Source organism: Ixodes scapularis, unplaced genomic scaffold (assembly GCF_016920785.2).
Source record: "Ixodes scapularis isolate PalLabHiFi unplaced genomic scaffold, ASM1692078v2 PGA_scaffold0__279_contigs__length_252992795, whole genome shotgun sequence".
In the NCBI taxonomy this organism is placed as follows: domain Eukaryota; kingdom Metazoa; phylum Arthropoda; class Arachnida; order Ixodida; family Ixodidae; genus Ixodes; species Ixodes scapularis.
This window is the reverse complement of record NW_024609835.1, coordinates 56,573,784-56,586,930: the sequence shown is the minus strand read 5'-3', so window position 1 is coordinate 56,586,930 and position 13,147 is coordinate 56,573,784. Positions and strand designations below refer to the sequence as shown.

The 13,147-nt window shown below is 48.7% G+C and overlaps 1 protein-coding gene across 6 annotated transcripts in view; it reads left to right on the top strand.

Annotated features, from left to right (window-relative positions):
- LOC8023216 (protein c-ets-1-A) overlaps positions 1-13,147 on the top strand; it is a 197,043-nt gene that overhangs the window by 171,241 nt on the left and 12,655 nt on the right. For 5 of the 6 annotated variants that reach the window (XM_040222567.3, XM_029986089.4, XM_040222568.3 and 2 more), the window contains one exon: positions 11,817-11,993. In XM_040222567.3, coding sequence (XP_040078501.1) covers positions 11,817-11,993 — 177 coding nt within the window. Of the gene's footprint in view, positions 1-1,391; positions 1,948-11,816; positions 11,994-13,147 lie in introns of those variants that run through there. The other variant, XM_040498489.1, reaches the window with a different exon arrangement.

The window sequence follows — 13,147 nt, the reverse complement described above, 5'->3', positions numbered from 1 at the left end:
GCCGTTGAGCGACGATTGCGGCCCTTAATTGCGCCGAGTTTGGCCTCACTCAAAAAGTCATTCTGGTAACGCCACTCCTTCTCATTTGAGAGCTCGTGTCTTTCTGACCTCGTGTACGAGGTGATAAGTTGTACGTAAAAAAAGCTTCAAGCTTTTTTTTTTTTTTTTTTTAACGAATTATTTGACATTTTTACCCGCGTGATATTGGCCTTGCGTTATCCGCTTTCTAGCGTCCAAGGTTTTGCTACGTTGATTTTAAAGTTAAACGCGGACGCGCCATCCAAATTTTTTTATCACTGTGGCTTCTATAAGGCGACAGCGCATCTCTCGTCCTGTTGATCCTCATGAATGCGCGAACGTTTCCTTCGATATTGGCGTTCAAAACCCAACACGCAAATGACAAGAAAGGCTTACACGCAAATGACAACAAAGGGAAAGACATTGTCGTTCTAGCTCAAAATAAAAGGAGCTAAAACCTTATGGGAAGCAGTCTCAGCGGACACATCGCCAAGCTATATTTCGCACGTTATTCCTGCTAGCTCACTAGCGTCAGCGATGCTTGTCTCGGTGAAGTGTCGAATAAAGTTTCTGCCGACTTCATGCAAGTCAGGAACCTGGTCTTCCGACATACTTTTCTTCCTTTAACATGAATTACGATTACGACAGGTTCCCACGAGGGGTTCGTTAGGGCCACTGGCAGAGCGTCGAAGACCCCCGTAAACGAACTCGATTAAGTCAATTACCCGCTCTAGTATATCACCATAACAACGAGGCCTTTTTTACGTGGCGCACCGCAGCCATCACGAGGCGTCCCCCTTAGAGGGGTCTGACAATCTTGGTCCCCTCTTTCCCGCCCTATTACAGCCGCACCGACCGTTTAATTGGACCGAACAAGAACCAATTCTCCAGTTGCCGCACACTCCATGTCAGAGCGTCACCGTTCTCAATAGGCACAGTGGTTGGTGCTCTTCACGTCGGAGAAGCTCTATCTCTTGCCGAGCTCAAACCCCGGGTACGCAACTGCCCGTCCGAATTTGATACGACCACAATTAAGCCCGCTTGACAGAGTGAGAGGGACAGACAGAGGGGTGGAGTTAGGCCTCGGCTGCTTACAAAAGAAAAGTGACCCCAGGGTGCCGAATGGGCAGCGCTGTGGCCGCGTTGGGGGAGGGGGGGGGGGGGTATATGAAGCGCGCCCCTCGCGAGCCCCCTGACGCGTGTCGGCAGTGGTGGAGGCGGCGGCGGCGCTCTCAAACTAGGAAAGACATAAAAAAGAATAACGGAGCGAGAGAAAAGCAAAAAAAAAAAAAAAAGAAGGAGGCTGCGGGAGCAGGCGGCAAAACAACAAGAAGCGAAAAACAAGGCAGCCATCCGAGCGTGGCACCCCTCCGCCCGTCTCTGAGCCAATGAGCAGCGGACCGGGCCGTCCCGCGTGGGACCTTACCTGGATCCGCCATTCACGTCCTCGCGCGCGACGCTTGCTTGCTTGCTCGCCCCCGTCGGCCGCCGCCGCCGTGCGAAAGTGTCACCGCTGCCTCCTCGTCCAAGTGTCGCGTGCGTCGTTTGCGCCGCCGCCGTCGCAAGCCAAGGCCAGAACACCGAACAAGCAAGTAGTAATCCTTCGATGGCACGCGGAGTTCCTCCTCCGGGAGGAGCGTGGTGGTCCTTGCCGCGCTAGTCCGAGAGTCGTGCTCGGCCCGTGGCGCGCTCGATCCAAGCTGGGGGATTCGGACCTGTTGCGGTCCCTGCTGCTCAAGTGCCGGCCGACGGAGCGATCCGGCGCCCACCGTGCTCCCGCCGGGGACTGTGCTGGCCTAGTCCTTCCCGGGCGCATCCTGGCTCCGCATCCGACACCGGAGGCAGCGGCCCCGGGCGCCATAATAGCGACATTCTGCCAACTTCCGACCGGTAGCTCCCACAGGCTCTTCCTTCCCGGAGGCAGACTGCGTAAGTTGCGCACACCCCCCCTCCCTCCCTCCTACCTCCGGTCGGCATCCTCCCGACGCATCCATAAACAACGCACACGCAGAAAAGTTTCCTGTCGGTCGACGGACGGTTTAATCGGTTCCGACTCCAGTCTTTGTGTGCGGCAGGGGTTCCTTCCGCTCTCCACGTGGTCTTTATGGGCCGGAGTCGTTCGTATACGCGCGTGCCTTCCAGCGACGCCGCACAGCCCGGGCGCATGCAGCACAGTCCCCGGTGCCGGCTATAGAGTGTCCCGAAGGCTACGGATGATGCTATAGTCAGTGAAACTTGCACTCACGCTTCTGGCTTCGTGATTCGTTCTTTGGCCTTCTTATCGGCTAATGCCGCATTCGAAATGGTTGCGGGGGCTATAATACGACTGCCAGCACTCGACATGCTCTTTGTTCTTTATGCCGTCAGTGACATACGCTGCGGAACTCGAGTCGTACATTTCGCCACTTAATGAGATTTTTTTCTGAAGGTTATTTGCATCTCAACTCTGTAAGCGAGTTTGTCCGGGTGATGTCGCCGTGGGTGTGAGACCTCGCTCGCGTTAAGGAATAAGTTCGGCTTTCACTCCTAAGTGGCCCAGCTACACGATTATATTTTTGGTGGTGTTTACGAGGAGGTGTTCAGGTCACTTTACGGGACAGCTGTTCCTTCGATGGTCGCGGTTCCTTGGATACCGCCGTCACCGGAGTTTTTTATCGACGACGCGCGGAGAATGCGTGAAGCTCGTGCGCGCGAGTGATCCGCGTCGCCCCGTTGCCGGGTAGCGATACGTCCGGATATCGGACCGAAAACACGCAAACACGCGTCCGTGTATACGCTTTCGATATGCGGCACTCGGTGCGCCGCTGGTTTCGAAAAGGTCGCACATCGCAAACCACGACGCTCGGAATTGTGTTCCCCCTCGACGAGTCTCCTTCGTCGATTCAGGTAATTCAGAATGTGCCTTTGATTAATATCACGCATCCACCCAATGACAGTCCCTCGATTTGATGACCCGTTCTATCTCGCGCGGAGCTGCTTTCCATCTAGTTCATTAAATACTGCAGTGTCCATATTAAAATACGTTAAGCGTAACAATAATTAACGTGTTACTTCAGCTTCTTTCCCCTATCCCGTATTTACCGATGATCACCCAAGTTTGCTGAAGAGGCAACAGCCTTACAAAATCTTTTTTTTTTTTTTTTTTTTTAACAGCTATTTTGACGTCCGCCGCGCAGATCACGTTCTTCGAAGTTTCTAACCGGGGAGTCCCCTTTGTTCACTTTGAGTTTCCCCAACCCACAAAATTAAACGAAACCATTACTTCTTTTCTTCGCGAGTTCATTCTGCGTGTCTGTTTTAGCCCGCAATGGCGCGTGGAGGGGAAACCTATAACGTGAGTCAGTAAAAAGGCCATCAGGACGTCATGCTCGGAGGAGTCGCCCCTCTAAATCCTGGTTCACCGTTCCGATACGGACAGGACTTGTGGGGCTAACAGGCTGTCTCTCGGATCGTGAGATCTGCGTGGTTCTGTACTCCCAAGATCAGGTGCGTGTAATTGCACGCGCCGGGCGAGAGATTGCACGCTTGCTGCCTTCGTAGTCCGTTGGTGTCAGCACCTGCCGCTTGGATCCCCGGCAAAGTGGCGAGGTTCTGATTTAGCTCAGCTGCTCTGACTTTCAGCCGCCGTGGATCGACGTCGGTCAACTGACGTGACCAAGAGTCAGTCTGTAAATGATACTTACAAAACTCTCGGTCGGTGTAAGGTTGTGCCGAGACAGCGCAGTTCGGTCTGGGATAGGGTTGGTGTGCCGTGTTGTCGGTAAATGCCGATAAATCCCGAAAATAAACCTCCGAACCGGTGTTCTCGAAATCTGGGAAAACAGAGAAATCGCGAATTGAAGTTTTCCTTCGATAAGAAAAACCCAAACCTGATGGGAAAAAGTCTCCAACACATTTATTTTTTTATTTACTGCGAATGCGGCCGCTCTGAACTAACCGCGAGGTTGCTTCTTTGTTAGGGTACCCTTATCTCGTTTCCTTCTTTATTTATTGCGTGGACGTTTACCAAGTGTTCGTATGTTATCTGCAGATTAGGGAATCCTATTTTGTTTGCTTTAACGCCCGATAAACACCGATTTCTTATCCGACACCAAAAATTGACAACTCACAAAAACAAAATAGGAAAAAAAAAGCACCCCCTCAAATTTGAAGAAAAATAAACCCCAAACACACTACTCTAGTTACGACACACCTGCCATTGCAAACTCAATGAATTTGCATTGAAGAATTCTGTTTCCTCACCTGCCGGTTATCACTTATAACCAGTGTTGGCGGTAACGCGTTACAAATAACGGCGTTACCGGGAAACCGTAACTTTCTTCGGTAGCGTAGTAACGTACTCGTTACTATCTCAGAACAGAAACGGGTAACGTACTTACGTTAGTTATTTCGAGTAATGGGTAACGTGGTTACGTTGCTCGTTACGTAATCTTCCAGACTTAAAAAAAAAGAAGAATTACACTCGAATTTATTTTTGTGTTTTTAGGCGCCAGGCCTTCTAAATTTTCTTAGTTTTCGGCGTTTTTCTTTTGCGTTTTCTCTTGGGAGTCTTTAAGTGAAACCGTAAAAGGATAAGGTAATTATGTTTCTGAGTGGACGTAATGTTTCTTGAAATATGGCGTTTATGCATAGCTCTTACGTCAAAAACGCGTTAATTCATAATTAAAAAAAAGTAACGTACGTTACTTTTTGTCGGTAACGGTAACGCGTTCCTATTATTTTGAGGTAACTTTGGTCGGTAACGCGTTCCTTTTATTTGCAAGTAACGAGTAGCGTATTTCATTATGTTTTTTCGGTAACACCTACAACACTGCTTATAAGTTATAACTAATATTCACCCGGTACCCTCTCGTTTAATTAAAAAATAATAAATTTAATTAATCCATGTTACATATAAACAAAATCAGGGTTGCCGTCATGCTATACATTAGCGAAAGTTCCTTCTACAACGCAGACATCAGGCGCGGAACTGAAAGGACAATGGTAACATTTTTCAAGAACCTTGATATACCGTAGTTTGTAGAACGACAGACGCCGACTCGTGACATCGGACATTCGTCTATTGCCCACCGCTTTCTTTCTGCACCTGCTTCATTGCTCTGCTGAGTCGTCTTCTAGCTTTGTTTTGTACCTCGATGTTTATGTAATTTCTCCGTAAACCTTATTCTGCCATTCAGTCTAGTTGATGCCCCTTTATTTACATCGCAATGCAGCCATCTTGATGTATACGTGCTAGCGAGCGCTGCCGAGTACCATCGTGTTTCCGCATAAGGTATGAGCCTGCAAGACTCAAAACTCGCACGCGCTTTGATTGCACTACCATAGCCTCCTCTATACTAACAAAGCCTGGCAAATGGCCACGAGACGCGGCCGCCGAAAGTGAAAAGGTAGAGCGGCAGACAACGGATAAGAGGAGAGTCATGTAACGGGCGCCCCGCTGCGGCGAGACGCCGAAGCACACTTCGTCCGAGCTATGGAATGTCCGCTCGTGCTGCTCGCGTTCCTCGCGCTACCGGTTCTTTTCTCGTCGGGTTTGAAAACCATGTTTCGGGTCCTCACTGCTGCAAAAGCTGTGCGCTGGATACCAAGCTCCCCGAGAAATGCTCTCTGCTGCCACATCCTCGCGCTCCAAATCTGCTGACCGGGAACTTTATGGCTCCGTCATCCAACTGCCAGGCTTGTGAGTATAGAGGAGGCTATGGTACTACCCGTACAGAGCACTGACCTCACACAAAGTTACTCCACAATGTTAAAATGCAAAACTAAAAGAAAGAAAAAAATTGTGGAGGAAACATTTTGGTGTAGCAATGAGCTTTTCGCCCGAACAATGTGTTTACGCTCATCGACAGGAAATGGAACCGCCATAATAAGAGAAAAAACATATTAACCGAGAGCCGTCGCCGAAATTAAAACCGCAGGTCGCAAGAGCCGATAAAAGGGAACTAGACGAAAAATAGCAGAAATGAAACCGCAGGTGTACTTTACGTCGAACCAGTTGCAGCGGATGCCATGTCGATCGGTCTGTCTCATTGGCCCGACTTTGTCTCTGTGTGATTGAACTGAATTCTCGTTTAACGAGGTCACGCTCGTGCGTCACCTCGATCCTCCAAGCGAGCGCGCTGTAGGAGCTCCCAGCTTGCAGAGGAACGTGCATTCGCGCTCCGTTACTGCGTTAACATCAAAATGCGCTGAACAGCGTGCTGGAAATGGGGATCCGTGAAAAGCGTGTGTGCTCGCTGAGCTTCGTTGGCGGGTTGTGTCGGCCGCACAGAGTTTATAGAGTCTGTTCTGGAGAGATAACTTAAACCAAAACGACGACTTTTCCTCGTTTGGCTGACATACACCAACGCTGTGTTTACAAACAGCCTGTGTTTTTTGCCGCAGCAGGTGTGGGCACTGTTCGTGCGCAGAAACCAGATTCCCGTGAGGTGAAGCGTGCGCCCATGTTCACTGACGACAGCAGCGCCGGCCATCACGTCAGGGAATGGAGTTGGTGTATTTAGGGGCTCGGCTCGAAACTGACTTTATGTTTAGGGTAAGATGGGGCAAAAGGAAACAAAAACATTTCATTTCAACTGTAGTTTTATTTTTCCTTCAATAATTATAAAACGAAACACAACATGGGGATATTCTTGGATGTCTTGACTCTATGCTCAGTCTAGTAGACTGAACCTTTGGCGAGCAAAACATCAAACAAAGCGACAATATCTGAGTGTCAACACAATGTCTCATTTTTCCCCGCCCTGTGGGGCAAAAGGAGACAGTGTAGTGGGGTACATTGAGACATACTTAAATACCTGATATGCGTTCAGTATTGGCAATAGTAATAATTAAAAAACAAACAAAACAAACTTGAGGCACACCGTGTAAGTTTGAACGCACTGTGTGAGCTCCAACGTACTTTTCATGAGCCCACTCCCTGCATGCCATACACTCCATTCATACTTTTATATATATATATATATATATATATATATATATATATATATATATATATATATATATATGCCAGGGATTGTTAGTTTCTTGTGCATCGCAAGGTCTGCAAACGCTCGGGCGCTGCGCGCTTCTCCAATGGATCACCTATACTATTACTCTTCGGTTTCACCTGTTTTTTTTTATTTTATTTTTTTATTTATTTTTGTAGAGTTGGCTGTTTTTTTACGTTACCCGACTCGTTTGGCTAGCCTTTGAAGCACATCCTTTGGTCCGCCAAAAAGTGTGGCAGCAGTGCAAAGGGCGTGACGCTGTGGATTGTCACTTTCAAAAGCTTTTTTTCATGTCGCTTTCGCGCTATGAAAGCCTTTTTTTCTTTTATACCTTCCGACCATCTTAGACACCAGGAGAAAAAGAATGGGGTTCAGGAGCAACCAGGTGTCTCATGCGTTACTGACAAGGGCGTCACAAAATACCAGATTGTCGCGTGCTACCCTGCGCGTACCCCGCTACGTAAATAATTATTTCGTTAAACCACTGATCTCAATGACAATTGCTGGATCGCGCTTGCCGCTCCCGCAAGTGAAGCCACCGGGCCTCACTCGCTTGGGATACGATTTACCGTTTTTGCTAGCCTTTGCTGCGGTTTTCCAGCGTGCTGACGACACGTTTTCTACTCGTTCGTCGTCATTCGCCGAAGAAGTTTTTTGAAGACTCCGTGTATTGTTGAGACTTGCCGTTGTGAACACGTGGAAAAGTTTACGAAAGTGCAGTGTCGCAGGAAAAAGGCACAACGCGTCGAAAGGAAGGGCTGGCGGCGTGTTCAAAGCATCCTTGGCACGCCGAAGTGCCGTGTCTCTGTGCCTTCGCGCGCTTGGATACCGACCAAGAACCGACGCCGTGTGAATGTGTTTAGCGAGTGCAATGTGCGTGAAGCCGTATCAAAAGGTACAACTCGTCGAAAACGTGTCGCCGGTGTCGCGGCGTGATCAAAGCTTCCTTGGCACGCCGAGTGATGCATCTTTGTGCCTTCGCACGCTTGGATACCGGTCAAGAATTGACGCCGCGCCAAAGTTCTGAACGTGTGTCGCGCGTAGATGCCTTTAGATCATTTATATATATCGGCCACGGAGTTCTGGATCGTCCAGCTGTTCCGGTGAGTTGCTATCAATAAAAGGGAGAGATCTGTACGTGTTCTTATGTACTATATTAACCATGGCTATGTCCCAAATCTACTCTAATAGATTCCGTGGGAGCACGAATAGGGCAACGTTGTGGAGCCAGGGGGGTTTTCGAAAGCAAAAGTACAAGACGGCGAGAATGAAAATCTTTGAAGCGCGGCCGATATGGTCGTGTGCAATCTGTTGACCATTTACAATTAGGCGAGCCGCGCTCAAACGTCAAGTGCAATTAAGTAGGTTGATAATAAGCCAGCACTGATCAGTGATGAGGAGCTGTTGTGCACGGTATTGTGTAAATCGTCTAAGGACGAAAAAAAGACGTACCTTCTCCCCATCTTCCGTCGCTAGTGGACGCTGGATTAAGCTCGTTCCTAAACCGCGAGAGGAAAAGACGCGATCCAGAGGCACGAACAGCTTCACGCACATTGCACTCGCTGAACACATACACACGGCGTCGGTTCTTGGTCGGTATCCAAGCGTGCGAAGGCACAGAGACACGGCACTTCGGCGTGCCAAGGAAGCTTTGAACACGCCGCCAGCCCTTCCTTTCGACGCGTTGTGCCTTTTTCCTGCGACACTGCACTTTCGTAAAATTTTCCACGTGTTCACAACGGCAAGTCTCAACAATACACAAAGTCTTCAAAAAACTTCTTCGGCGAATGACGACGAACGAGTAGAAAACGTGTCGTCAGCACGCTGGAAAACCGCAGCAAAGGCTAGCAAAAACGGCAAATCGTATCCCAAGCGAGTGAAGCCCGGTGGCTTCACTTGCGCTGCAGCGAACAAGCGGGGAAGCGCGATCCAGCAATTGTCATAGAGATCAGTGCGTTAAACACAGACAGACAGACACAAACACACACACACACACACACACACACACACACACACACACAAATTGCTCAAATTTGGTTACCATGGAGGTAATAAAGCGTAGCAATAAAATTAAAGCCTACCTTGTCAGAATTGTCGGTGCCCACCGGGGTGCACGTTCCGAGGCGAAACTTCGCGCTGAATTTCGCGCCTTTTTGCGGGGGGTAAACACGACAACCTCAACTCCGCATTTTTTTCTTCTCCAAACTTTCTTGCCGACAGCTCTCACTTTTTTACACACGCAAAGTGTGCTGGTCACGGCATCTCTGTATGAAGTTTGAACGTACTCCGTTTGCTTGTCTAAGAGATGGATGGCGCTAAACAAAAACTGTCGCATTTTGCCCCAAGTCTCATTTTACCCCACCTAACACTACTCGTCATATGCCGTGAATTCAAACAACGTGAACCCTTCGCGTTTTTTGAGTCAGGAGCCGGGTTTCTCGTTGATTAGATTTGCGGCTATTTTTATGCTTCGTACTGTAGTTCGAAATTCACTCTTCTGCTAATCATCTTATTCAGTCAGTGTTTGTGTTCAGTGCCGATGTCAGCGACCGAAAGCGTCGCTGTGGTCGGCATTCCACGATTGGCCAGACGTCTTTAGTTGGATTAGTTTTGCTTTCATCGACGGGAAGCAGAGTAATGTCAGAGAAACGTATTGGATTAAGAATGCGATGCTCCAAGCTTCCATTGTGCTTTTTACACGCACTGTCGAACTTGTGGTTCACAACGAATGATATGTAGCCAGGATGTACAACTCGTGTCATCACGGCAAGGCCAACCCTGGTCGTGACTTCACGGATGGGAACCATAGAGTTATAATGTACTATAGAGGCTGGCGCTACTGTGTTGTTTTAAATTGAAGCAAACAGCAACCATTCGAAATTTGGCTTCCAATAATGCAGGTGCGCTTGATTATAAGAGCAAACATTATAAATAATTATGAAGTAGTAAATAGCTGGAAACATTTCGCAATTACGTAAATGAAAATATTGGTCAGTTACAGTCCTTGTCTTCCAAATTCAATGAAGTGGAGATTTGGGCCAGTTGGTTCATTGGAAACGAAAAACAGCGGCGAAAAAACACAGGGACACAGACGAAGGGAAACAGGACAAGGTGCACTCTCAACTGAAGGTTAATGTAAATTCGCAAGCTAATATAGCCACGAAAAAAATATTGTAAACCCATTCCGGAAGTCGCATGAACACAAGCGCCAGTTGAAACCCCTAGCGTACGTTATAGTGACTCCATGATCGGAACCATAAGAGGTCGCCACCGAAACATCTCGGCGTTAATAACGAAGACATTGGTATTTGTTGAAAGCCCGTCGCGTGGTCGAACTTCAGCGCGGTCCGGAACTTTGCATTCAAGCCGCGTATTATACGCGTAGGCAACTCGGTTTATTGTAGAGACCAAGGCATTGTGGCCAGTCTGCTTAAGACCCGTACAAATGTGGTTCATTTGTGGGGCATCCTTGACCCGGCTAGCGTACAGCCTCTGTGTTGTGGACAATTATTCCGAATACATTCGACGCAGACAAGAGAAAAAGAAAGTTGCCATTGTCTTACGACAGACCACTCTGCTTTATCACTTTTGTCTGCCGCGGTTATTACGACTGTTGCTGCGCGGGGGCGGGAAAGGCCAGCGGTTGCATGACTCACAAGAACGTGTTCTACCTACGTCAGCACATTTCTTATCGTAGACGCCTATCCTAATAACAAGCACAGTTGTACTTCGACCAATCAGCTCCACAGTCAAACCGAACCTCTTCTTGTTGCGGCTCCATATGAACAGATGTCTTTCACGATACGTGTTGCCAATGAGAACTCGCATTGACTAATTCACAGGTGGCTCCGCAGCTTTGCCGAGATAAAGGGGCCGCAGATAGTGCAGCATAAATTATATGTGGTGTGTTTAGCTCCGACGATGATAGTGCATCTATGTTCGTGTTGTGGGGTCACTTCCTCGGTCTTTTACAAGGCGCTGCCTGTGCTGCGCTTGGTTATTTTTTGCTGCCTCTCCCGCGAGTTGAAGCACACACTGGAGTTAGCCCCATTGGCCACTGTCAGAGCTACGCCTTCTCGTTCTTTCATGACATTGGGGTTAGCGAATTCAATCATTTTATTTTGTTGTTTTCCTGCTATGCGTTTTACCAGTAACGTCCTGCCTAGAAAAGAAAGAAAAAAATTGTTGTGTTTCGTTTCGTTCTTTTGTTGTTATTGTCGGGTTTTATTAATTGTCGAGCGGCCTAATCTGTATTTTGATTTAAACGTGTCGCAATTTCTAAATGTATATGTATTTGTTTTGCCGGAAAATTAAGGACCTTTCGTCTGCTCCCAAACGAGTATGCACAGACCATGATCCCCTACGATGAAGTTGGCGCCATCGAAGATTTGAGTGACCTTTTTTGTGTCATTGAGTCGCACCAAGTGATCACAGTAAGCCGCAATAAAACGGTGCCATCTACACGGGGGAAAACAAATCTTTCCAGTACAGTTTTCAGCGACGGCATGCCGCAAATAAAATTTTCTTGCTTTTTAATTTTTTTATCTTATTTTTGCTCTCATTCCCGTGTATTGAGTGCATGATGTGCGCGCGTGCCCTCCCGACCAAAAGCGAACAACTGTGCTAGAACTCGCGACTTGTGCCATCGCCGCGGCGGAGAGCATGAATCGGCGGAGCTCGCAAACAGATGTTAGCGCTGAAAGCGGCGGCGGCCGAACCCGAGCGCCGAGGAGCCGCCTGCTATGTGTACGCGATGTGCGGCGACACGCACAGCGGACTCATGTGTCTCTGCGCGCGTTGTCCTTGCAGAGGTTGAGAAGGAGCGCGCGTCCCTGGAGAACGTGCCATCCAACCTGTACGAGTCCGTGTGCGTGCCGGAGCTGGACGAGTTCTTCCAGCAGGGAGGCAGTTTCCCGATGCCCGAGCAGAAGGTGACGCCTGTCATGAATGGAGCCACCGCGCCCACGTCGCAGACCTACATCGACGGTGAGCGTCCCTTCTTTCCCCAAGTTTCCCTCTCGATCTTGTTTTCTTTTATTTTTAGTCCCGAATGTCGTTCGGGAAGGAAACGAGAAGCTGGAGGTACTGGTCTCGGAGTCTAATGTACAAAGAACGCGGGACACGTGGCGTATAAGAAACAAAACAAAATTTAAAAAAAAAAGAAAAAAAGTTAAGGAGGGATGAGTAGCAATCGTCGTGAGACACACTCTTGCAAACTCCGAAGTGACAACACCGACCGAATTTCCGTTTGTCCAATGATACCCGAGTAGCCCTTGGTACGGGCAAACCGCCTGTATGTGGCATTGCGACTTTACATAGCGAAATATATATTGTTATTACTGCTGCTACTACTACTGTTTTTACGAAGACAAAATCCGCACGCCAATGTTGCTGGGATTTGCAGTTTTACGGGCACTAACGTTTGGTTTGCGAGCAAACTTCAAACTCCTTGGTGTCACGTTCTGCTCAAAGTATTGAAAACATCGAATCCACCTCTGAAAACTCTGCGTTGTTTCGTAGTAACGAGATATCGCTTCTCGCGATCGACAGTAGCGGCAGGGTCACAAAAATAAGCTCCGTTGTTCGGCGAATGACCTTACGTACGTTTCGCATCGGATCATCCGCAGAACTCGGAACTATCAAGGACCACCGCGATCGACAAGAACGTCAGGGCCAAACTCGCTCATTTGCTGACACCAGAGAAAGAACAGGCCCGTCTGTGATACTGTTTTTCTTCTCTCCAAACCGGAAGAGTCCGCGATCCCGCACTTCCGCCGCGCGCCTAATTATGACGGCTCCCTAAGGGCTCTCTCTTGAAAATAAATCCCCCACTCCCGGAGGAGGCTTCGGAGATCACACGCCTTCGGGGCTCCGCCGCGCTCTTTGCTACACTCGAGCTGAGGGTGCGCGATCCCACTTCCTCCGCTAATTACAGCTTCCTGTTCGCGCATTATGCGCTTCGAACAACTCGCGCAAACAACGGCAAAAAGGAGGAGGGCTGCCCTTAGCGTGCACTTTCGCGCCTCCAGATTGAAAGAACCATCAACCAGAAATAAAAATGAGAGGCAGAATCGGAAATCGTTGTGAGACTGGCCGCACACTCGAGGATCGTGAAGAGAGCTGGGCTTTGGGGTCCGCTC